We start from the raw sequence: 25,590 nt of genomic DNA, 5'->3' as shown, positions 1-25,590 counted from the left end.
TGAGTGCCAAGCACAATGGGTACAACTTGACTCATCCCAAGGCTCATCATTGTGAGATTGCAGCACACTGGGGGCAAAAAGACAATCCTAGCCTTCCAAAGAGAAAAAGAGATCATTTAGAAAGGATCAAGAATCAGCATATCTTTTGATTTCTCAAGGGTCACAAAGAAAGCTAGAAGACATGGGAGCAGGTCTATTAAATTCCAAAGAAAATTTATTTCAAACTGAAATTCTGTACGTGACTAGTAAACTACCAATCAAGTGTGGATAAAGAATAAAGGTGTGGGGACTTCCCTGGTGGCGCAGTGGTTAAGAATCTGCCTGCCAATCCAGGGGACATGGGTTTGAGCCCTGGTCCGGGAAGATCCCACATGCCGCGGAGCAACTACGCCCGTGTGCCACAACTACTGAAGCCCGCGGGCCTAGAGCCCGTGCTCCGCAACAAGAGAAGCCACTGCAATCAGAAGTCCTCATACCACAACGAAGAGTAGCCGCCACTCTCCGCAACTAGAGAAAGCCCACGCACAGCAACGAAGACCCAACACAGCCAAAAAAAAAAAAAAAAGGATAAAGGTGTGTTCAGACATTCAAGAGCTCAAAAAATTTCCCTTTCATTTATTTCTCCTTCCTCAGGAAGCTACTGGAGATGTACTCCACTAAAATGAGGGCTAAACAAAGAAAAAGAATGCATGGGATATAGGAAACAGAAGACACAACACAGGAGAAAAATAAAGTGGGAAGCCCTGAAAACAGCTGTGCACTAGACGTAGATGGTGCAGGTCAGAAGGCTCCAGAAGAGGCTCCTTCAGAAAGATGAGACTGATAGAACTTCTCATCTATCTGAATCTCTGGAGGGAGAGGTTTAAACAATCATTAAGAAGGCTTAGTAATGAACAGTAAAAATAAGATCATTATTAACTGCAAGAAAAACAAAAAATTGAGGAGAAGTAATCATAGTATATTACATCGCTCAAGATGTGAGTAATGTTTACCTAATTATAATGAAGTAAACACAAATCTGTTTTTAGAAGTACAGTATAACTGGGAACTTCTCTGGTAGTGCAGTGGATAAGACTCTGCGCTTCCAGTGCAGGGGGCCCGGGTTCAGTCCCTGGTCAGGGAATTAGATCCCACATGCATGCTGCAACTAAGAGTTTGCATGCCACAACTAAGGAGCCCTGGAGCTTCAACTAAGGAGCCCACATGCTGCAACTAAGAAGTCTGCCTGCCGCAACTAAGACCTGGTGCAAACAAACAAATAAATATTTTTAAAAAGGTACAATATAACTATATTAGGCAGATAAAGGGAAGGGAAGTGTGGTGGGGCTGGGGGAAGGAAGAAGAGCTAAACCTAATTTTCCACAAGTGAAGTCAATGGATAGTGCCTAAAAGTGAGACATCAAGAAATAGCAATGCAAACATTTTACATAGAGAAATGAAGGTAAAAAAAATCAAAATAACCAGTTGAAAGATGAAGTGACTTTGAGGAAAGGGAAACAGGGAAGGGGCAGGGTGGGGTTACAGTCTCTTCTGTTTCATTGCAAAACTTACAAGGTTTCTATAGAATTATTTGACTGTAAATCACAGATATGTATAATTGATAAAAATAAAAAAATAAAATTAAAGGAGAAAAAAGATTGCTCTAAACCCCAATTTTTACCTCTGAACAATTCATATTCCAGTGAAGGAAACAGATGAAGTTTAAGATTGAGTGCAGTAAGTTCAACAAGGGAAATGTTTGCAATGACTGAGGGAGCACAGAAAACAATTAACTACTATCTGGGGAATGGAGAGAGTTATCTAAGATGGACAGAATGCTAGACAATAATAAGGATGAAACGAGATAAACTGTGTGTGCTAGGCACTTAGCAATCCATAGTACTGGTGTGGAGTTAAAAGCAGGATCCTGAATATTATACATAATATACATGTTAGGATGTAATTTTAGAGTCAAGGAGAACATTAAACTGTCAAATGTTTATTAGAGGGAGTTGGAATGGGGAAGAAGTTTTGAACACTCCTGTGTTATTTTAACTATAAAGGCCAATAAAGAGCTGCCTTTTTGGAAAACAAAAAAGCAAAAAATGCATGTTTTACTTGGATCTTGTCTAAGGAAGTTTAGGCTGAAATGCAAAAAGGGTAGGTTTTGACCATGGACCCAGTTAATGTCCAAAGAAACGTGAACATTCTTTCCTCCATACGTGCTTGTGGGGAGTTGGGCCACAATCTCAGGGAAGGTACTTTTTAAAGTACAGTTGACCATTGAACAAATCAAGTTTGAACTGCCCAGGTCCATCTATACAGATTTTTTTCAATAAATACTTACTACAGTACTATATCATCCGCAGTTAGTCGAATCCACGGATGTGGAACTGCAGATACAAAGGGCTGACCATAAAGTTATACTTGGATTTTCAACTGGACAGAGTTGGTGCCCCTAACCCCTGCATTGTTCAAAGGCCAACTGTATACGAAAATTAAAAGTTTAGATTGAATTTCTACTGTGTGGGTGTGGTAAAAATACTTGCAGTTGCTGTCATTGGTACATTAACCTATGAATTAACCACAGTTCAAGAAAATGTGATTGTACATGCATTAGGGACGGAAAAGTACTCAAAGTACTTAACTGAGGCGAATAATATCAGCGGAAGGCAGCATAGAACGCAACCAGTCTTAGCGAATTACGTACGATCAGCTAACCAGATTCCCACATGTAAACCCAGATTTTAAAAACAAGTCTACTGCTGCTATGGAAAACTATATGGGGGTTGGTCAAAAATTTTTAAATGTAATTACCATATGACTCAGCAGTTCCCCTCTGGGTATATACCCCCCGCCAAAGCGCAGGTGCGACCGCCTGAGAGCTCATGGAGTGAAAGGACCACGGTGAGCTCCAGCCTCGCAGGTTGCAAGGCCAAAGGGTGCAAACAAGAGGCTTCCCGGGGGCCACTGAGCAGGGGTGGGAGGGAGTGGGCGGGACCTCCTCCACAGGTTGGTGGGCGGGGGCGGAGGAGGCGTGGCCGGCGGCGGAGGGCGTGCTCCGCCCCGGGGTGGGGCCAGCCGGCAGCGGCGCGTCGTTGCGCCGCACGTGTGCGAGGCCAGCCGCTGTGAGTCCGCCTGAGCGCGGCGGGGTCCAGGTGCTTACCGAGCTCGCTGCTTATGCCTGGCCGCCCTTGCGGCTGGTTCTTACGAGTGGCCCTTGCCGCCGCCGCCCTCCTGCGCCCGGAGCAGCGCGCCCGCCTCCTTGTCGCCCGGTCCGCGCCGCGCGCGCGCTCTCAGGCCCCGGGTAAGTGTGCGACCTCCCCACAACCGCCCGGGCTCTGCGGCCAGCCCTCGGCCCTGCCACGCGGCCCAAAACCCCGCCCGGAGGGGCAGCGTAGACTGGGAAGGCGTCCCGGCCGTGGTCTGAGCCCGCGGCGCGCCCGAGGCGCCTCCATTACGGATCGTGCCTGCGGGAGCGTGGCGGGAGCCCGGCTGGTTCTGCGGTTCGGCGGTTCCAGCCCCGCCCCAGCTCTCCCGGCGGGTCCTCGCAGGCGCCGCGCCCTCCCTCCTCCCCGCGGCGCTGTTAGCCCGAGGATCTCAGTCCCACTCCTCCCTTTCTTTGCCCCTGAGGCTCCCTAAACTCTTCTTCCTCCCGGAAGAGAAAACCCGCCTTTATCCCGAAGCCCTTTATAGCTTCCGTACACCGCTGAGCCAGGCTTCTACCGGGTCCAGCCCACGTGCTTTCGTTCTCTTATTTATCTGTCATTACTAACAGCGAACCTACTACGTGCCAAGCAGGCACTCAGGTGACTGCTTGTTTTGTATACGTCTTCCAGTGTAGGAGCAAACCGGAGTTTTTCTCGGTCAGTGTTTAATGAGTGGATGGAGGAGGTGCTGCTGGGCGTGTTGACCCATCCGCACGGAGTCGTTACCGCCAACCCTGCACCGAGAGGTTTAACAGTACACCCTCATTGCCTGGGTATTAGCGCCTGCCAAGAAATAGGGTTTGGAGAGTTTAGTCTTTCAAATATTTGGTTCCGTTGTCCGACCCTTTTTTTTTTTCATTCCGAAAATATAGGGTTACTAAGGACTTTTGTTTCAAGTCTCTAATCTGTGAAGCCGGCATACCCCCCATCACCTTGGCAATCCTTGCCTTGCACCTCCTTGCCTTGGCAATCGAGGCACCTGCCCAAAATCAGACTGTACACTCATACTGGATAGGCAGTGATGTTGTTCAATCATTAGGCAAAGTAGCCAACAGTTCGTGTGTATTAATTTATAACTCCTTTTGAACGTATCTTTTGATTGATAGAAGCTGGTGCAGTAGAGCTGTTAATGAAACGTGGCTTTTGGCCCCAAGTAGGAGAGAGAAATAACAGTCCAGCTGGTCTGTTGAATAAGTTTGCTCCGGCCTCAGGTTCTTTACAGGCACTGTACCTGCTGCCCGAACACACACATCTTTTCATGTCTTCCTTCAAGTCTTTGCTCACAAGGCACTTCGTTAGAGAGACTTCACTAAAGAGCACCCCTCGTACTCTCACTGTCGTTACTCTGCTTGACTTGTAGCTCTTATGCGTGCATGTTCTGAGATTGTTTTATTTTATTCTCTGATATGTAAGCTTAATGGGAGTAGGAAATTTTTCTCTTTTCCCCAGTGCCTGGAACAGTGCCAGACACATAAGAGGTGGTTAATAAATATTTGTGAAATGAATGAATCTAAGGGACTTAATGACATCGCATATTAGAGTGTGGTATGTGCGCTGCCCTGAAGAGAGTGCTTTTTATTGTGAAAGCTGGAGGGATTCTTGATGGTTTGCAGAGGACGGAGGATAGATGCATTTAAAAAGTGGAAGTTGTGGAGGGTTTTGAAGTACAGATAAGATTATTATGGCTCTTCTTTAGATGTTCATTTTGCAGGAAGTAATGTTAAGGGACTGTCAGTCTTGTATTAAAATTTTGAAAATGCTAAACTTTATTTTTGTTGTGGATTGTAGAGGAAGCTTATTGGTGAATCTAATGTCTTAATGAAACAGACTTTTAAATACTGTTAAAATTGTAATATTTCTAATCCCATTTGGCTCGTTCAGAGTGTAAAAGAAACAAAACCTATTACTTTAGTATTCCCTCTAAAGAATTGTGTAGGACGTTGAGTTCATGGGTAAGTATCATTAAATTTCATTCTCTTCCCAGTCATAGCATCAAGTTTCTGGTCGATAAAGATTTTAGTTGACATTTGAGAAGCTCTCATTAGTATCATGGATAGTGTTTTTGTACAGCATTATGTTTCTTAAAATTTTTTTTAAATTTTAGTACCATTTAGAAAACTCATAAAGCTGGTCCCTTTACTCCCCATACCCCCCCCCTTTTTTTTTAAAGCCAGTCACTTTTTACAGCTTTGAGGTAGAAGGCTTGAATATGTATATTTAGATTATCCTGAATGCAAAGCTCATTTCCTTAGGGAAATCAAATGGGGACGGTCAGGGTTGTTTTATTTTTCTGGTTGAATTCTTCTTGGCCTCTTGGATGTTCACATGATTCATTCTCTCATTTAAAAATTATATTTCATTTCAGTCTTCTCTTTTGTGTAGTTTCTGCTTAAGAAAACAACACTGATTTGAGTTCTGCCTCCCTTAGCACAGACGTTTGCATACCTGTTCTAGCAAATATGTTCTCGGCTTCTAGGCCCACAGACAGAACTTAAAAAAATTTATATTGAGTGATTTATAATCACTTGTGCTATATATACTTTAATAATCTCTGTGTTAGGGCCGTTGGCTAAAACAAATGAAAAGTATACTTTTGTTTAATGAGCTTGTCTTTACAATTAAATGTAACAAGAAAAAGAGATCAGGCAAGTGTCCACAGTATCAAGAAAAGGACTGCCAAAAGATACTAAAGGTCTGTTTATTTGGTGCTCTTGGCAGTGCTTTGAGGGTCTCTTAAAATTAAATGGTATCTGAAGGAGAAAGCCATGTTTAATCATTAGTCCAGAGAACAAAAGAAGCATAAGAAGCTTTGGTTTTCCCCAGACTCAGCAATACTCAGTTCTGCAGTGGAAACCATCCATAATAAATATTAATGACCAACAGTTGAATAGCAGCAGCTAGTACAGACCTTTGACCAAGTCATCATTTTCAGCTTTAAAGGGAAAGGAACTGATACTTAAGAGAGGTGACCCACGTGGTAAATGGCAAAACCTAGATCAGGCTCCAAGTCATATGCCCAAACTGCCAAGCAAGAGTTGAAACCAGTGGTTGATACTTCAGATCCACGATCTGCTAGTATTCTCATTCCAGGGATGTTAGGTGTAACAATGCTGTCCTAAACCTTCTAGAATTTCATTCACATAGGGGAGAGTGAGGAGATGGGGTGATGTCCATATTTTGGCTTAGGTGACTGGTAGTTTGTTGCTAACATTCCTTGAGAGGTGCAATTTAAAAGAAGTGCAGGGCTTCCCTGGTGGTGCAGTGGTTAAGAATCTGCCTGCCAATTCAGGGGACACAGGTTCGATCCCTGGTCTGGGAAGATCCCACATGCCGCAGAGCAACTAAGCCCCTGCGCCACAACTACTGAGCCTCCGCTCTAGAGCCCGTGAGCCACAACTACCGAAGCCCATGCGCCTAGATCCCATGCTCCGAAACAAGAGAAGCCACTGCAATGAGAAGCCTGCGCACCGCAACGAAGAGTAACCCCTGCCCCATGCAACTAAGGAAAGCCCGCGTGCAGCAACAGAGACCCAGTACAGCCAAAAAAAATTAATTAATTAATTAAAAAAATAAATAATAGAAGTGCATTTGTGGTGGGAAATGATGAGATCACTTTGGGGCATGTTGAATTTGATGTTTGATTCTACCTCTTACCAGACTGTGTGACCTAGAGCAAGATAGTCTGTTTTTTAGTGGCTAAGATGGGAATATTAATGACGCCTAAGTCGCAGGGTTGAAGCAAGGCTTGATTGAGCTCCCTGTACACTATCATTGTTTAGCGGTCGTTATGATTGCCTTGGACCCCTCCCCTGAGTAAATCAGGGAGTTGGAGATGCGTCTTGGCTGGAAAACTTGGGAATGAGAAGGGTACAGGACTGGGGAAGCCCAAATTTAAGCAGCATGTTGAGCAGGAGGGGAAAAGAGCACCCGAGAAGCAGGACAAAAGCACGGAGTAGAAGCCAGATCTTCCACCAGAATGTAAGCTCCACGCTGGCGGGGCGTTTATTTGGTTTGCTAGGGTGTCGCATGCAGTACCTGGAAATAACGCCTGGTACAGGGGTGCGCGGTGAGTATTTGCTGAGGGGATGGAGTGCAGGGATGAGGAGTGAGTGACTGTTAAAAGGAGTCTGGAATTCCCTTCAGAGGGGTGCAGTTGCAGGAGAATGGTTATAATAAGGGGTCTTGTGAATGTGCTGGAAGGAGGTGTGTCTGTCCCAGGATCCCTGTTTTCTTTGTGAGTGGCACACAGGACTTGGAGAAGACCCTGCTGACCAGGGATGGCCAGGCAGTATGGAGGGCTGTCACAAGAGGAAGTCCCCTCACCTGGTGATGTTTTCTCCAGCAGCAGCCAGGAACACAGATGGAGACAGTAGGATTGGTACTTGGTTGAGGTTTAGCAAGGATCGTGCAACTGGGCTAGTGAGCAGGAGTGTTGAGTGTGGCTTAGGAGTTAAGAGCTGTTGAGGTTTGGGGCGCTTGAAGAAATGAAGATGGAAGGGGTGGTATCTTGGGACTGCAGGTCTCTGTGTTTGAAGAACAGGTGATGGGAGAGAGGGAGCAGTAGAGCTGGACAGAGTGGTGGTTTGATGAGAATAGAATAATTAGTGTACCTTTTGATACCTTGAACTCTTATTTTTATTATAAAAAATTTCAAACATGCAAAGTAGAGAGAATGATGTGATGACATCCCCATATTCTCATCACCCATTGTTGTTTCAACAATTATCAACTCATGGCCAGTCTTGTTTTAAATCTATACCCCAGTGCACTTTCATTCATCACTGGTAAACTATTCTGAAACAAAGTCCAGACTTCATATCTTTTCAACCATAAAGATTTCATCCTGTATCTCTAAAACAAAGATTCTACTTTTAAGTGTAACCACAATGATATTATTATACCTTAAAAAGTTGACCATGTTATCTTTTAATGAAGATACTTTTTTTTGTTTGTTTTCTAATTAATTAATTTATTTAATTTATTTTTGGCTGCATTGGGTCTCTGTTGCTGTGTGCAGGCTTTCTCTAGCTGTGGAGAGCGGGGGCTACTCTTCGTTGCGGTGCGTGGGCTTCTCATTCTGGTGGCTTCTCTTGTTGCAGAGCACAGGCTCTAGAGCGCAGGCTCAGTAGTTGTGGCTCACGGGCTTAGTTGCTCCGCAGCATGTGGGATCTTCCCGGACCAGGGCTCGAACCCGTGTCTCCTGCATTGGCAGGCGGATTCTTAACCACTGTGCCACCAGGGAAGCCCCATGCTATCTCAATGTCATCAAATATCCTTTCTGTTTCAGTATATCTGATTGTTTCATAAGTACCTTTTTAAACAGTTGATTTGTTTAAACCTGGATTCAAAGAAGGATCCACCCATTGCATTTCTTTGTAGGTTTATCTATATGTTACCCTTTCCTCTTTTTTGTCTTGCTGTTTATTAGTTGAAGGACTGTCCTGGTCCTTGTTGAGTTTCCCACATTCACACTTTTGCTAATTGCTTCTGCATGGTGGTGTTTAACATCTTTTGTCCGTGTATGCCATCTAAACTAGTAGTTAGACATAGGGTTTCAATCAGTAAGAACTTCATAGATAACAGCGTGTCCTTTCAGGGGCCTGCAGTGTCTGGTTGTCTATTTTTTGTGATGTTAGTGGCCATGGATGTCATTGCCCAGGTCCAGTATTTCATTAGGGAATTGCTACTTAGTAGGTCTTTGATACCTGTAGATGGGGAACAGTTTCAGCACCTGTTTCAAGAATTCTTCAAAATATCTATTGATGCTTGTTATACCTCTCTGGATTCTCTGGCAGGCACAAAAGAATTACTGTCCTCAAAGAATCTGCAGACCTCTTGAGGGAGAACAGGGGACTGGCATTTATCTAGTTCCTACTGTGGCCAGCCACTCTGTGTTTGTCATCTCATTTAATCTTCACCACAGTCCCGTGAAGCACGTGTCATTCCCGTTTTACAGCTGAAGAACAGAGGCTTGGAGAGATTAAGTAATTTACTCAGACCAGTTACACAGCTAGAAAGTGGTGAGGGAAAGCACGGTATCTGGGTGCCCACATGGGTAGTGCAGATGAAGGGAGGTAAAATGGGAAGACATGGACTTAACAGAGAGGAAGGCATGGGGGTCAGGGCTCGTGGTCTTCAGATGAGTCTCAAAGGACAAGGGAGCCCAGGGCTGAGACAGGTGTGGAGGACCTCCCACAAGAGAGAGCTCGTGAATGGTCAGGCTGGGAGTGGGCACCTGTGCGGGCTGGGCCTCGGTCGTCGGAGGCCTGTGTGGAAGATAGTGGCACATGGTGCTGGATGATGGATGGTGCCAAAGCAGAAGGTTGGAGCAGAGGAAGTAACTGGTGTTTCCATCCAGGCTTATGGCCATCACGTTGTTGAGAGGGAGACTGATGAGTTCTCTGCGTCCTGGGTAGGAGGTAGACGTCCTGCAGACCGTGAAGTCTGAGCCCAGCTGCGGATGTGGCTGTTACTGGCCGTGCTCTCCTCTTCTCACCTCAAGAAGGGTATCGGGATCTGCTGGTAGATCCTGTCCTGCCAGCTGGGAACGTTGTGAGGGTTTTTTGTTTTCGTTTTTTTCTAGAGCTGTCTGTGTCTTTAGTGGCCAGCAGGCTGCTTGAGGGAGATGAACCGGGAGGCGTGGGTGGCCCCAGTGCTGGATTGTAGGTGACTGAGAACTCACCTAGGTAGTGGCCCATCATCCCAGGCTGATTTCTACCTGGCTGAAGGGCTTGCCGTTGTAGATGCCCACCATGCTGCCCACCATCTCGGGCAGGATGATCACGCTGCACAGGTGCTTCTTCACCACCTGGGGCTTCTCTGTGGGCGGCACCGCCTTCTTGGCCTCGTGCAGGCACTTATGCAGTGACGCCGCTCCCTCTGAAGCCCGTGGTTCCGCATCATCTGCTCACAGGACATGTCCAGCCCCTGGTTGAGGTCTGCACCGCCACTGGGGCATCGGGAAGCCATTGTGGGTTTGGGGTGAGAATATGTGTGACACAGTGTAATAAGTGGCCATGGGATGTACCCCAGGTGCCAGCAACACCGCAGGACTGTACGTGTGCTTATATCCCTCCTCCCCCCATGCCTCTTCCTAGGGTCCCCGTGTCAGGAAGAGCTCCCCTTATCCTCTCAGTTCCCCGAGACAGAAAACCTGAGTCATCCTGTAGCATTTCCTCTTTCCTCTCACATTTATCACCCAGTCCTGTCCGCACCACCTCTTAAGTGTCCCTGAATCCACCCCTCCTTTCTGTCACCTTTGCCTCAGCCTTAGATCAGATTGTACTGATTTCTTACCTCAGTTGCCGTCTTACCTCAGTTGCCGTCTTACCTAATCTCCCAGCCTAACCCCGGTATTTCTCTTCGAAGGGATACCGCGAAATCTCTCTGACTTATGCATCAGGTGACGATTTGTTTTTTCGGATGTAATCTCCTCAGTTCAGCTTGGTGTGGCTTCCGCCAGCTCCCCAGCTTTAAGTGTAGGTTCTCTGCATGTGTGTTTTACCCTCGTGATGCATGATGAGCTCAGTGGGGTTGCTCCCGCGCTCCATGCTCTCCCGTGCCTCTGCACATGCTGTACCACCTTCCTACCGCTTTTTGCACAGCCTCTCTCTTACTCGTTCCCCAAAGCTTGACTCGGGTGTTCACATCTAGTCTTCCATTAGGAAGAGGTCTTCTCAGACCCCCTCACGCCAATGCCCCCTGAGGTCTTCTGTGTGTTCCCATGTCTCAGGGAAGCCCTGGGCCCTGCCTGCCTCCGTCACTGGTGTGTAGGCTCTGAGGACAGTTCCGTTGATATAAAGTGAGAATGAAACACCATCAGCATCTCATAAACTAGCATTCTCTTTTACTATACCTTGCTTAGAACACATAAGGAATAAGTGCTTTTTTACTTGGATTAGAGATAATTTTGTATAACTAGTTGTAGTCTACTTCAGTACCCGTTTCTTGGTTTCTTCCATTTTCTTTTTTTTTTTGTCTTTCAAAGGAAATTGTTTTTCTGACATTTTTCTCTACTCCCCCCGCCTTCTTTTTTTTTTGTAGCCTTCCACTTTTCACTTTTCTTTCCATTCTTGACTTTTGACAATGAGGCAAGATCAAATACAGATTCTTTTTTGTGTGTTTTTTTTTTTTTTTTTTTTTTTTTTGCGGTACGTGGGCCTCTCACTGTTGTGGCCTCTCCCGTTGCGGAGCACAGGCTCCGGACGCGCAGGCTCAGCGGCCATGGCTCACGGGCCCAGCCGCTCCGCGGCACGTGGGATCTTCCTGGACCGGGGCACGAACCCGTGTCCCCTGCATTGGCAGGCGGACTCTCAACCACTGCGCCACCAGGGAAGCCCCGGATTCTTAAAATTTAGTTCATCATTATTATTCTACTGTAGATGCTTCTGTAGGTGGGCTTCTTATTAACCAAGCCTTGGAGAACTAGAATATTCTGCTCATTTATGTTCTTAATGTTTACCAAGTTCGTATGTTAATTTTAGCATTTCCCTATATAGGTAATATAGGAAGAAGCTTTATCCTTATTTCAACAAGCGCATCAAATAAGATCAAATTAGACAGGCACTTGCGGTCTTAGATAAGTGTGTGCTCCGTACTGGGAAGTGCATGTGGTTTCCTAGACTTTTGCTTGGTACATTGTGTATGGGCCACTTAAATGATAATCTGTATTTTTTAAATTGTGGCAAAATACACATAACATCATTCTAACCATTTTTAAGTGTGCAGTTCATTAGTGTTAAGTACATACACATTGTGGAACCAATATATAGAGCTCTTTTTCATCTTGCAATACTGAAACTCTATACTCATTAAAGAACTCCCCATTCTCCTTGCTTTTTAAAAAAATATGACATGGGGCTTCCCTGGTGGCGCAGTGGTTGGGAGTCCGCCTGCCGATGCAGGGGACTCGGGTTCGTGCCTTGGTCCATGAGAATCCCACATGCCGCAGAGAGGCTGTGCCCGTGGGCCGTGGCCGCTGAGCCTGCGCGTCCGGAGCCTGTGCTCCTCAACGGTAGAGGCCGTGGCAGTGAGAGGCCCGCGTACCGCAAAAAAAAAAAATAAATAAATAAATAAATAAAAATGACATGGTATCAGTCATATTAGTAAATGACTCATGTTAGTAAATTTATTTATATACTTTTAACTTAATCAGCTTTCCTAAACGATAACAATATATGTGAAACAAAACTCAGGTGCTACAACTGTGGTATTCAGTAAAAACAAGTCTCCCTGCTCTCCGCAGCCACCTACACCCTCTCCTAGAAGTAACTACCTTTCCCGGTTTCTTTTCACATTGTTTCTACATGTTGTTCAGTTTATGTACCTAGATGTCATTGTTCTTAATTTTTTGTTAATGTAAAAGTACTGAGATGGGCATCCTTACAGTTAAAACTTTAAGCACTTTCTTAATTATTTTTTTAGGATAATCCCTGAAAGTAGTATTTCTGGGTCAAGAGGCATCCATATTTTTAAGGCTTTTGCTGTCAAATTCCCTGCAGAAATACTGTATCATTTTTCTATGCCACTAAAAGTATATTTGGGAGAATTATTTTCATAAATGATATTTAGGACCCTAGGAACAAAGTTAAATGTGCCTCTATTTGCTGAAACCCAATTCTTTATTGAAGTGATTGTTACTGCCTGCTCTTTCTTGCTTCTAAAAGGTTCTCTTAAATGTTTTCTTGGAACCTTGAAAATGGAGATGACAGAAATGACGGGTGTGTCATTGAAACGGGGGTCCGTTGCCGTCGAAGATAATGACAGTGTGGCCCCAGGTGAGGCAAAGAGACAGAAGGTCTCAGAATGCTGTCCGACCAAAGGTCAAGACGGGCTAGAGAACAACTCTCTACCCAGTGGTGAAAAGGTGCCTGGGCCACCCGAAACGGCCGGAGAGGATAAAAAGAATTCTGACCCCCAGTCGGAGGAGGAGGGGGAGGAAGATGGCCTTTCAGAGGAGGGGGAGGAGGAGGAAGAGGCAGAGAGCTTCGCCAGCATGATGAAGCACGGGCTCACCGAGCTGGATGTGGGCATCACCAAGTTCGTGAGTTCTCACCAAGGATTCTCAGGAATCTTAAAAGAAAGGTATGTTTCATTTACGTCAGGTTGTTTTAGTTACATTAGTTCTTTTCTCTAGAAAGAAATCAGCAGTCCTTTTTTCCATTTAGCTTTCTGTCCCCAAGGATTGTTCACACTGATGGTCAATAAGGAATAGGATGAAGGAAAGCTGCCTGGATGAGTAAACGAAACTATCTGAAGATAAAATGACTAAATAACAATTTCCCTGTGGCATCCCCTGTCAATATGTGAATGGGTGCTGTTTATTTCCTTAGAATATATTACTTTAAATGGTTTCAAGTTTTCCCTTGAATTGATCTTAAAAATTTTTCACCTGAATGGGCCACATCTGCAGGAGAAAGAAGGTGGTCTTTGGAGCCAGGTGGATCTGGGTGTGAATCCACTTCAGTCACTTCATAGTTACTTAACTCCTCTGAGCTTCAGTATCCTTGTCCAAAATTGGATCATAATTCTACCTGAGGGTTGTTGAGAGTATTTTAAATAATGTCTGTAAAGTTTTTAGCATAAAGGTAAGCTTCCGGGTGGTTCACGGTAGATACACAGGCTTCTGATTTGATTAAATTTACTGTGTTTTGTGATTTACTTTAGAATGGACTGTATAATCATAGGGCAACATTAATAAGCTTTGAGTTAGGCATTTTTCTGGAAGACTATTCTAGAAGTTCAGAGGGTCTTTTCTGTACATTCTGGTACCAAGCCAAGGTGTGGCTTAGAATTCATTGTGAAACCAGAAAACAATAACTCCGTGACTTTGCACTGAAGGTTTTTATTTTTCATCCCTGTTTTGCACAATGATAAGGCTTACTGTTGAGAAACTTTCTCCTAAAATTAATAGGCAGCAAAATGTTAATGCTCTGAGAGTTTACGTTTTCTTTTCCTCAGATATTCTGACTTCGTTGTTCACGAAATAGGAAAAAATGGACGGATCAGCCATTTGAGTGACTTGTCTGTCCCAGTAGATGAAGAGGTAAGAGCAGCTCTCTAGCAGAAGTCACCTTCTGAATAAAAATAGCCTTTCCTGGAGATCATAGAAATACAGAGCTTTGACAGCCTCGAATTCTGTGTGCGACTCACTGGGAGTTCTCATGGTTATTTTAAAGGATCCTTCAGAAGATGTATTTACGGTTTTAACAGCTGAAGAAAAGCAGCGTTTAGAAGAGCTCCAGCTTTTTAAAAATAAGGAAACCAGTGTTGCCATCGAGGTAAGTAGCACAAAACCATATGAAAAGGTTTTTTAGGGTTTTATTTTATTTTTTATTTATTTATTTTATTTATTTATTTTGGCTGCACCGGTTCTTAGTTGCGGCATGGGGATCTGTAGTTGCCGAGTGTGGACTTCTTAGTTGTGGCATGTGGACTTTTAGTTGCGGCATGCATGCAGGATCTACTTCCCCGGCCAGGGGTCGAACTCTGACCCCCTCCGTTGGGAGTGCGGAATCTTACCCACTGGACCACCAGGGAAGTCCCCAGGGTTTGAATTGCTTCTGGTTGGGTGGATGTTAATAAATGTCTTTTGGAAAAATTACAGTAGTTAACAAAAGAATGGCTTTGCCCTTTTTGATCTAAAAGTGCATTGCACTAAAAATGTTTTTATCAGTGGCAGATAACGAGTATCCAGATAAGCTATGGCCCAAAAAAAAAAAAAAAAAGTTATGTTTCTGCTTAAAAAATTTATGTGACCACAAATCAACAAAGAAATCTGTTGTTTAGAATTGCAAAGTGACCATTATATCACACAGTGTCTGCTGCAAAGGACTGTCGCAGCCTGACAATGGTCCTGATAGGGAAGCCCTGGCTCCAAAGGCCTCGTGGTCTCAAATTGGACTCTGGGAGGGGGAGGAATTGGGGGAAGGAGGTAAGGGAGTGTTGCTTTCCTCATCTTGAGTCTACTTCTGCTATTCAAGAAAAAGAGAGCTTAGCTACTAAATAGAACAGTAAATGCCTTTTAAAAAGATTTTCATTATGAAAATTTTATTCTCGATTAGTGCTGTCCAGTGGAATTGTGGTGGATTCTTTTTGTTTTGTTGTTTGTTTTTGTTTGTTTTGTTTTGTTTTTTTGGCTGTGCCATGTGGCATGTGGGATCTTAGTTTCCTGACCAGGGATCGAAGCTGTGCCCCCTGCATTGTAAGTGAAGAGTCTCAACCACTGGATGGCCAGGGAAGTGCCCTGTCCAGTGGAACTGTGATGCGAGCCATGTTTTTAATTTTAAATCTTCAAAAAAAATGTAAAAGTAAAAACAGGCAAATAATTTTGACAGTATATTTTATTTACCCAAAATATTTCAATATGTAATCAATATTTTAAAAATTACTAATGACATGTTTTACTTTCTTTCTTTCCTACTAAGTCTTCAGAATCCAGTGGTATTTTATACTGGTAGCACATCTCTATTTCAGACTAGCCACATTTCAAGTGCTCAGTTGCCACGTGTGGCTAGTGATGACCATACGGAACAGAGCAGCTCTAGGTGATCTCTGTAGCAAAGCAAATATGTTACAAGATTTTAAGAATCTTGAAGCACAAGATTATTAGAATTTAAAGTTTATTAAATTCATTTTGTCCTATATTTTGGCGACTTGCTGGATTTGGGGTTGTTTGAAATTTCTCCTTCCATTGCTCCCAGGTAAAAAGAGTTTACTGTAACTTTTCAGAATTTATTATTTGCCTCCAACCCTCATCTCCTCGTCTACCCACCAAAATTTCCCAAATATATGTACTGTTAAAATTTTAGGGATCTTTAATTACTGAATTTACTCATAGACAAAATGTCCAGCAATGCCAAGGAGAAAATTCCTAAGAATTGGTTTTGAGAGCTGTCTAGGAGGATGATCCAGGCTTCCGTTGCTTGTGCAACGCAGATACATATCTTAGCCCCATAATACACTTTTCCTACAGAGATGGCAAGATTTACTGTCACCTTAAAAATCATAGTTGTGCCATCTACTGAAAGGTTTTACATTAAAGAGTATTAACCATGGGCAAGTGTCCTCATCTAAAAAATAGGAGGATGGACTTTCTGAATTTTTGAGGTCTGAATATGTATTCATTCATATACACTAATTATGATTCCAGCTCATTGCTTTCAGTGAATTCTAGATGTAGACTCACTTTTTTGGTGGAGGTGTGGTGGGGGGGGGCGTGCTGCGCTGTGCCGCTTGCGGGATCTTAGTTCCCCCACCAGGGATTGAACCCAGGCCCCCAGCAGTGGGAGCACAGTATCCTAACCACTGGACCTCCAGGGAATTCCCTGGCTCACTTTTTGATATGAAAATGTCACTTATCTATAATTATAGTGTACTTTTCTTTTACATTTTTAATTTTGCTAGAATACTGTTAGGTTTAGCTAGTAGTAGTTACATCTTCTTAGCTTGCAGGTTGCAGTCCATCAGTGGGTCATGAAATCAATTTAGTGTAACTTAACCAACATTTTTTTTTAATTGAAGTATAGTTGATTTAAAGTGTGTTAGTTTCTGGTGTATAGCAGAGTGATTCAGTTTACATATATATATATATATATTTTTCTTTTTTCATAATCTTTTCCATTAAGGTTTATTACAAGATATTGAATATATTGATAGTTCCCTGTGCTATATAGTAGGACCTTGTTGTTTGTGTACTTTATATATGGTAGTTTGTATCTGTTAATCCCAAACTCCTAATTTATTCCTCCCCCCATCCCCTTTCTCCTTTGGTCACCGTAAGTTTGTTCTCTACGTCTGTGAGTCTGTTTCTATTTTGTAAATAAGTTATTTATTTTTATCATATTTTAGACTGCACATATCACATATTATATGGTATTTGTCTTTCTCTGTCTGACTTACTTCACTTAGTATGATAATCCCTAGGTCCATGCATGTTACTGCAAATGGTATTATTTCCTTCTTTTTTATGGCTCAGTAATATTACCTTGTATATATTATATGTACCACATCGTCTTTATCCATTCATCTGTCGATGGACATTATGGTTGTTTCCATGTCTTTGCTATTGCGAATAGTGCTGTTGTGAACATTAGGGTGCATGTATCTTTTCAAATTATAGTTTTGTCTGAATATATGCCCAGGAGTGGGATTGCTAGATCATATGGCAATTCTATTTTTAGTTTTTTGAGGAACCTTCAGACTGTTTTCCATAGTGGCTTCACCAATTTACATTCCCACCAACAGTGTCTAAGTGTTCCCTTTCCTCCACACCCTCTCCAGCATTTGTTATTTGTAGACTTTTTAATGATGGCCATTCTGACCAGTGTGAGGTGGTACCTCATTGTGGTTTTGATTTGCATTTCTCTAGTAATTAACATTGTTGAGCATCTTTCATATGCCTATTGGCTATCTGTATTACCTTCTTTGGAGAAATGTCTGTTTAGGTCTTCTGCCCATTTTTTGACTAGGTTGTTTGGGGTTTTTTTTTTGATATTGAGCTATATGAGCTGTTTGTGTATTTTGGAAATTAATCCGTTGTTAGTCACATCATTTGCATATATTTTCTCCCAGGTGGTAGGTTGTTTTTTCATTTTTCTTTTCTTTGCTGTGCAAAAGCTTGCAAGTTTGATCAGATCCTATTTGTTTATTTTTGCTTTTATATGTATTGGCTTGGGAGACTGAGCTAAGAAAACATTGCTACGAGAATGTTTTGCCTATGTTCTCTTCTAGCTTTATGGTGTCAAGTCTTATATTTAAGTCTTTAAGCCATTTTGAGTTTATTTTTGGGTGTGGTGTGAGGGAGTGTTCTAACTTTGTTGATTTACATGCGGCTCTCCAGCTTTGCCAACACCACTTGCTGAAGAGACTTTTTCCCATTGTATATTCTTGCCTCTTTTGTCAAAGATTAATCAGCCATAGGTGTGTGGGTTTATTTCGGGGCTCTCTATTCTGTTCCATTCATCCATGCGTCTGTTTTTGTGCCAGTACCACACTGTTTTACTGTAGCTTTGTAATATTGTTTGAAGTCTGGGGGGGGTTATGCCTCCAGCTTTGTTCTTCCTCCTCGGAATTCCTTTGGAAATTTTGCGTCTTATATGGTTCCATATAAATTTTAGGATTATTTGTTCTAGTGCTGTGAAAAATGTCATGGGTAATTTGATAGAGGTCACATTAAATCTATAGATTGCTTTGGGTAGTATGGCCATTTTTAACAATATTAATTCTTCCAATCCAAGAACATGGGGTATCTTTCCATTTCTTTGAATCATCTTCAGTTTCCTTTATCAATGTTTTATAGTTCTCAGCATGTAAGGCTTTTACCTTGTTGGTCAGGTTTATTCCTCAGTGTTGTTTTTTTTTTCACTGCACTGTGCAGCTTGTAGGATCTAAGTTCCCTGACTGGGAATTGAACCTGGGACCATGGCAGTGAAAGTGCTGAGTCCTAACTACTTGACCGCCAGGGAATTCCCAGTTTTTTGGGTTTTTTTTTTTTTTTGATGCGATTTTTCAAAGGATTGTCTTTTTGCTTTCCCATTCTGATATTTCATTGTTAGTGTAAAGAAATGCAACTGATTTCTGTATGTTAATCTTGTAACCTGCTACCTTGCTGAATTCATTTATCAGTTCTAGTAGTTTTTGTGTGGAGTCTTTAGGGTTGTCTGTATATAAAATCATGTCATCTGCATATAATGACAGTTTTACCCCTTCTCTTCCAATTTCGATACCTTTTATTTCTTTTTCTTGTCTGATTGTTGTGGCTAGGATTTCCAATACTATGTTGGATAGAAGTGGTGAGAGTGGGCATCCTTATTCCAGATTTTAGTGGGTAGGCTTTCAGCTTTTCACTTTTGAGTATTAGGTTGGCTGTGGGCTTGTCATAAATAGCTTTTATTATGTTGAGCTTTGTTCCCTCTATACCCACTTTGATAAGAGTTTTCATCATGAATGGATGTTGAATTTTTTTTTTTTTTTGGCTGTATGCGGGCCTCTCACTGTTGTGGCCTCTCCCGTTGTGGAGCACAGGCTCCGGACGCACAGGCTCCGGATGCACAGGCTCAGCGGCCATGGCTCACAGGCCTAGCAGCTCCACGGCATGTGGGATCTTCCCAGACCGGGGCACGAACCCGCGTCCCCTGCATCGGCAGGCGGACTCTCAACCACTGTGCCACCAGGGAAGCCCTGGATATTGAATTTTATCAAATGCTTTTTCTGCATCTATTGAGATGATCATGTGATTTTTGTTTTTTCTTTTGTTGATGTCACATTGAATTTTTTTTTTTGGTTGCGTCGTGTGGCATGTGGAATCTTAGTTCCCCAATTAGGGATCGACCTGTGTCCCCTGCAATGGAAAGTCCCTCACGTTGATTTATTTGCATAGATTGAACCATCCTTGTGACCCTGCGATGAACCCAACTTGATCATGGTATATAATCTTTTTTATTTGTTGTTGGATTCAGTTTGCTAATATTTTGTTAAGAATTTTTGCATCAAAGATATTGTTTTTTTTGATAGTGACTATGTCTGGTTTTGGTATGGGGTGATGGTGGCTTCATAGAATGACTTTGGGAGTGTTCCCTCCTCCTCAGTCTTTTGGAAGAGTTTGAGAAGAATCGGTATAAGTTGTTCTTTGTATGTTTGGTAGAATTCCCCAGTGAAGCCATCCGGTCCTGGACCTTTGTTTGCAGGGAGTTTTTTAATTACAGATTCTATTTCACTTCTAGTGATTGGTCTGTTCAAATTATCTATTTCTTCTTGATTCAGTTTTGGTGGGCTGTATGTTTCTAGAAACTTGTCCATTTCTTCTAAGTTGGTGAATTTCTTGGCATATAATTGTTCATAGTATTAAGGTTTTCTGTATTTCTATGGTTTCGGTTGTTATTTCTCCTCTTTCATTTCTTATTTTGTTTATTTGGTGAGTGTGGCCAGAGGTTTGTCGATTTTTGTTTACCCTTTTAAAGAACCAGCTCTTGTTCACCAACATTTTAAAAATGTAATAAAATAAAATAGAAAGTAACAGTGTATTGCACATCGTAAGGATAAATACTGTTCTGTAAATTTCTGTTCGATTTTTTAATAAGGAGCAAACACATACATATTGCTGGCTATTGATTCCAAGTATGAAATGTATTTCTCTGTGTAAGACATGCTCAGAAATTGAAAAACAGTTGTGTAACTAATAAGTTTACATTTTCTTGGTGTAGATTTTTCTTTTTGTGAACAGATGTACTAGAATGTCATCATAAAGTTACTCAGTATAGAACAGGATTCATTGGAGGCAGTAGTAGACTTGACTATCCGGGGAAATGAGTTTCTGGCATCCCCAAAGACCCAGCTTACCTGCTTTTCCATGTGTGAGCCCTGAGGTATTTATTGTTCAGCCGAGTCCCTAAGGGGGAGCGTCTGTGATGGGTGGCTCTGGAGTCAGACAGCCTGAATTTCAAATCTGGCTCTTCCACTCTACAGCTATATAATCTTAGACACATTCCTTAACTTCTCTCAGCCTCACTTTCCTCATCTCTTAAGTAGATATACTGGTGGCATGATAGGGAGCTGATTGGGATTAAGTAAGACAGTGATTGTGAAGTGGTTGGTACAGTGCCTGGCGGCTGTACAAGGTCAATAAATGGGCTGGTTTTTTTTTTTTGGCTGCGTTGGGTCTTCGCTGCTGCGTGCAGGCTTTCTCTCCTTGTGGCTAGCAGGGGCTACTCTATGTTGTGGTTTATGGGCTTCTCGTTGCGGTGGCTTCTCATCTCGGAGCACAGGATCTAGGTACGCGGGCTTCAGTAATTGTGGCTCGCTGGCTCTAGGGTGCAGCCTCAGTAATTGTGGCGCACGGGCTTAGTTGCTCCACGGCATGTGGGATCTTCCTGGACCAGGGATCGAATCCGTGTCCCCTGCATTGGCACGTGGATTCTTAACCACTGCGCCACCAGGGAAGTCCCAAATGGGCCCTTAGGATTTGCAGTATTGTGAAGCTCTAAAAGATTTCTGATAGGAAAGTAACCTAAATGTCCATTGAAAGATGAATGGGTAGAGATGTGGTACATATGTACGATGGAATATTACTCAGCATAAAAAAGAATGAAATAATGCCATTTGCAGCAACATGGATGGACCTAGAGATGATTATACTAAATGAAGTAAGACAGTGAAAGACATACAATGTGGTATCATTTATATGTGGAGTCTAAAATATGATAGAAATGAACTTATTTACAAAATAGAAGCAGACTCACAGACATAGAGAAAAAACTTATGGTTACCAAAGGGGAAAGGGGGGAGGGAGGATAAATTAGGAATTTGGGATTAAAAGATACACACTACTGTATATAAAATAGATAAACAACAAGGACCTACTACTGTATAGCACAGGGAATTATGTTCAATATCTTGTAATAAACCATAATGGAAAAGAATCTGAAAAAGAATATATATATAGATATATGTATAACTGAATCACTTTGCTGTGCACCTGAAACATTGTAAATCAACTATACTTCAATTAAAAAAATAATTGAAAAAAAGACTTTTGAAATCATACCCCTGTACTTTGGTTACTTCACATCATTATTAAGATGAGTAGTGTTTTTACTAATTCCTTAGTATTATTTTCTTATTTAATGTTTGTCAAATTAGTAGTATCATTATCTGTGTTTTTAATAGGTTATTGAGGACACCAAAGAGAAAAGAACCGTCATCCATCAAGCGATTAAATCTCTGTTTCCAGGATTAGAAACAAAAACAGAAGATAGAGAGGGGAAGAAGTATATTGTAGCCTATCATGCAGCTGGAAAAAAGGCTCTGGCAAGTAAGTATGCTAGTGACTCGGCATTTCTTCCGTCTCCTCCTTCTCTCTGACTGTTCATGTTCAAGGGTCATTTTGCGGTTGTTCAGAGAAGGATATTGATCATGTCATTCCTTCAAAGAAGGCGAATAATATCATTTCAGATGCCAGAGCAATCCTGCAGACTGTGTCTGGTAAGGGGACAGTAGGTCTTATATGTGAGTACGGATTTGCTGAAATGATAGTGGTGCCTGAGAGAGAGTCTTAGGAATTTGACATGTTCCCTGAAGAGCAGAGCAGGCTGAGTGGCAATTCAAGAAGAAAACGGAAGGATATTGCTCATTCTGTGCTCTTAATGGAGGTAAGGAAGCTGTCAGATGAACAGAAACTGCTGTCACCTATCCCAGTGGCATATTCTGCAAAGTCCCTCTGTTGAAAGTGCTGCTGCTTTCCAACCGTGAGTACCTTCTTCACTACACATAAAAACGTGGGATATATAGAAAACCACCCCTTCGCCCAATCCCATCTTTCACTGAGTAGCATTCATTTGAAATGGGTGTGTTGTCAGTACATCCTGTTGATATTTATGTTCTGTTTTCTCCAGCCATGAAGATTTCTATTTGCACATAACCTTAAGAAAAATTGGGTAATTTTTCTTCTTTTACCTGTCAAATCAGCAGATAAAATTTTAATGAGAATTACAGAAGGAAAAATTGTTTCCTCACCTTCTCCCCTACCATTGATGACACCTGTTAGTGAAGAGTTATTTCTAGGTATATTTGTTGGAGTAAAACTAGATGATTGTTATATAACAAAAGAGCATTCAAGCCATCAGTGCTTTGTCAGTATTCTCTTAGGTTAATGCTGTGAGTGGATGAAGCCTTAATTGTCTCTAACTGTGGTTCTAGTGAAAGGAGAGAGTGTGAGAAAAATGGGAGCAGAAATAAGGTTTAGCTGTGCCTGAGAAAGTCATGTCATCAAATCAGTAAGTCTGGTTAGTGACATAGTGAGAAACCTTGAGCTGTGGGGAGGAGAGGATGGAGGCCGGATGTCACTTCTCAGCGGATACCAGAAAGGGCAGTGAGATGATGTGTTCTGGGACTGCTTGAGGGCACAAGTTTTTTTTTTTGGTGGTTTTTGTTTTTTAATTAACTTTGTTAATTTATTTAAATAAATATACACAAAAAATTATAATTCCAGCATATAATTCATGAAAAATTATATATTAAATATTCTGTGTTATTGATGTTAAACGTTTCATATTCAGTGTATACTTATATTTATGACAATGTCAATTTGGACCAATCACATTTCAAGGGATTAGTGCCCACATGTGGGTTGTACCTGCTATAGTAGACAACACAGTCCTAGGCCCCAGCATAGGTCTGAGTTGGAATTCAATACTTCTTTTGTTGTACCTTATTTGATAAGATAGAAATTTTGCTAATTATTTTTATTTTTATCGTGACCTATAATGATGGAGGGCACAAATTGTTAATCATTTCTCAATCCGCAGTCTAACGGCTTGGGTACTAGATATTTCTTTGATGTCTGAGTCACAGAATAAAATATAACCTTGACAGCTTTTCTGCAGCCAGGGTTGTCCAGGCGAATTAAGCCCAATGGGAAATGATGCGAATGGCTGTTTTTTTCTATTCTCCCACAATTGGCATGTAGCTGGTAACTCATCTAGCTGTGGAGGAGAGAAGGTGACTTCCTACACAAAGCAGATACCTTGGTGCATTCAGTCTTCATTCTCTTGAGGAGCCCAGGTTGAGAAGGGCTGCTAGGGAGGTGTTCTTTATAGAGATGTAGTCCTCGTTGGTCAGCTACCCTCTTGCAATGGCAAGAGGAAGAGGCAGGGTCTCATTCTGACGACTGGTCACGAGGAAGCAGATTGGAAAAGGCAATTTTTTTTTTTTTTTGACTGGTTACTTCTTGGAAATGATTGTTCTATCTTAGAGGATGACCTAAGCATTTTTGTGATGTTGGCATTTGCAGGCCAAGGTGGCCAGTACAGTTGCCCGCTCAAGTGAGTGGTTCCATATCTCTCGTGTTCTGTCTTTATCTGCATTTTCTGTGCTTATTCCACACCCACCTTTCTTTTTTTTCCAAATAAAAAATTTCCCTGTTTTCCAAGGGAGGTGCTGAGCTCTGTGTGACATGAACACTGCTGCCCCCCACCCATTTCCCTTCTCACATCTTCAGTAAAGTATGAATTTCTCACTGTAAAAAGCATGAAGGCAGGTCCACTTGAATCAGTGCTTGGATGGAGATCGCGACCTCTCGGGCTCGAGGGGCTCTGGCGTATAGTCAGAGATGGACTAGAGGTCTGCCATCTGCGTGTTCCCGCCCACCTCCTCATGGACCCAGATGGGCACCTGAGAGCCTATGAGTATCTTCTACAGATCTGGCCCCCCCTGCCCCCCTGCAATCTGGGAGTGGCCTAAAGTAAGCAGCATTCAGAAAGTAGGGAGAGCTGGTGCCTGAAGATGGCTGTTTGTGCCTCTGCAAACAGAATGCAATACCAGTGACAGCTCATCCTCCTGGGCCACCTTGCTAAGCATTTGAATGGATTAGCTTTTAAAAGCTTCATTGCAAAGCTAAGATAGAATGTTTTTAGAGCTCCCTCACTACCAAACCCTGACATAAATTGTTACTGGTGGGTCATGCATTATCTACCAGATTTCCAACATATTTTTTTAATCTTTTTTTTTTTTAAGTTTTTATTTTTATTTATTTTTGGCTGCATTTGGGTCTTTTTTTTTTTTTTTTGCGGTATGCGGGCCTTTCACTGTTGTGGCCTCTCCCTTTGCGGAGCGCAGGCTCAGCAGCCATGGGTCACGGGCCTAGCCTCTCTGTGGCATGTGGGATCTTCCCGGACTGGGGCACGAACCCGTGTTCCCTGCATCGGCAGGCGGACTCTCAACCACTGCGCTACCCGGGAAGCCCGGGTCTTTTTTTCTTTTTAATTAATTAATTTATTTTATTTTTGGCTGCATTGGGTCTTTGTTGCTGTGCGTGGGCTTTCTCTAGTTGAGGCGAGCAGGGGCTACTCTTTTTTGCAGTGCGTGAGCTTCTCATTGCGGTGGCTTCTCTTTGTTGCAGAGCACGGGCTCTAGGCGCGTGGGCTTCAGTAGTTGTGGCATGCGGACTCAGTAGTTGTGGCTCACGGGCTCTAGAGCGCAGGCTTAGTAGCTGTGGCACACGGGCTTAGTTGCTCCATGGCATGCGGGATCTTCCCAGAGCAGGGCTTGAATCCGTGTCCCCTGCATTGGCAGGTGGATTCTTAACCACTGCGCCACTAGGGAAGTCCCTGCATTGGGTCTTAGTTGTTGTGCGCGGGCTTTCTCTAGTTGCGGCAAGTGGGGGGCTACTCTCCATTGCGGTTCGCGGGCTTCTCACTGCGGTGGCTTCTCTTGCTGTGGAGCACGGGCTCTAGGCGCGCGGGCTTCAGTAGTTGTGGCACGTGGGCTCAGTAGTCGTGGCTCGCCGGCTCTAGAGTGCAGGATCAGTAGTTGTGGCGCACGGGCTTAGTTGCTCCGCGGCATGTGGGATCTTCCTGGAGCAGGGCTTGAATCCACGTCCCTTGCATTGGCAGGCTGATTCTTAACCACT

At 42.9% G+C, this 25,590-nt stretch overlaps 1 protein-coding gene across 2 annotated transcripts in view; it reads left to right on the top strand.

The window, feature by feature from the left end:
• The first annotated feature begins 3,076 nt into the window (after positions 1–3,076).
• The window catches only part of PUS7 (pseudouridine synthase 7), a 57,389-nt gene continuing 34,875 nt past the window's right edge, over positions 3,077–25,590 (top strand). For both annotated transcript variants that reach the window (XR_009542051.1, XM_060157260.1), the window contains exons 1-5: positions 3,077–3,286; positions 12,854–13,271; positions 14,148–14,232; positions 14,366–14,467; positions 21,852–21,996. Coding sequence is in view for 1 of the 2 variants with exons in the window: in XM_060157260.1 (XP_060013243.1) it covers positions 3,160–3,286; positions 12,854–13,271; positions 14,148–14,232; positions 14,366–14,467; positions 21,852–21,996 (877 nt within the window). In the remaining variant the exon portion in view is untranslated. The remainder of the gene's footprint in view (positions 3,287–12,853; positions 13,272–14,147; positions 14,233–14,365; positions 14,468–21,851; positions 21,997–25,590) is intronic.

This window comes from Lagenorhynchus albirostris, chromosome 8 (assembly GCF_949774975.1).
Source record: "Lagenorhynchus albirostris chromosome 8, mLagAlb1.1, whole genome shotgun sequence".
NCBI classification, from domain to species: domain Eukaryota; kingdom Metazoa; phylum Chordata; class Mammalia; order Artiodactyla; family Delphinidae; genus Lagenorhynchus; species Lagenorhynchus albirostris.
Note: the sequence above shows the minus strand (reverse complement) of the source record. Positions and strands in the feature narration are given on the sequence as shown.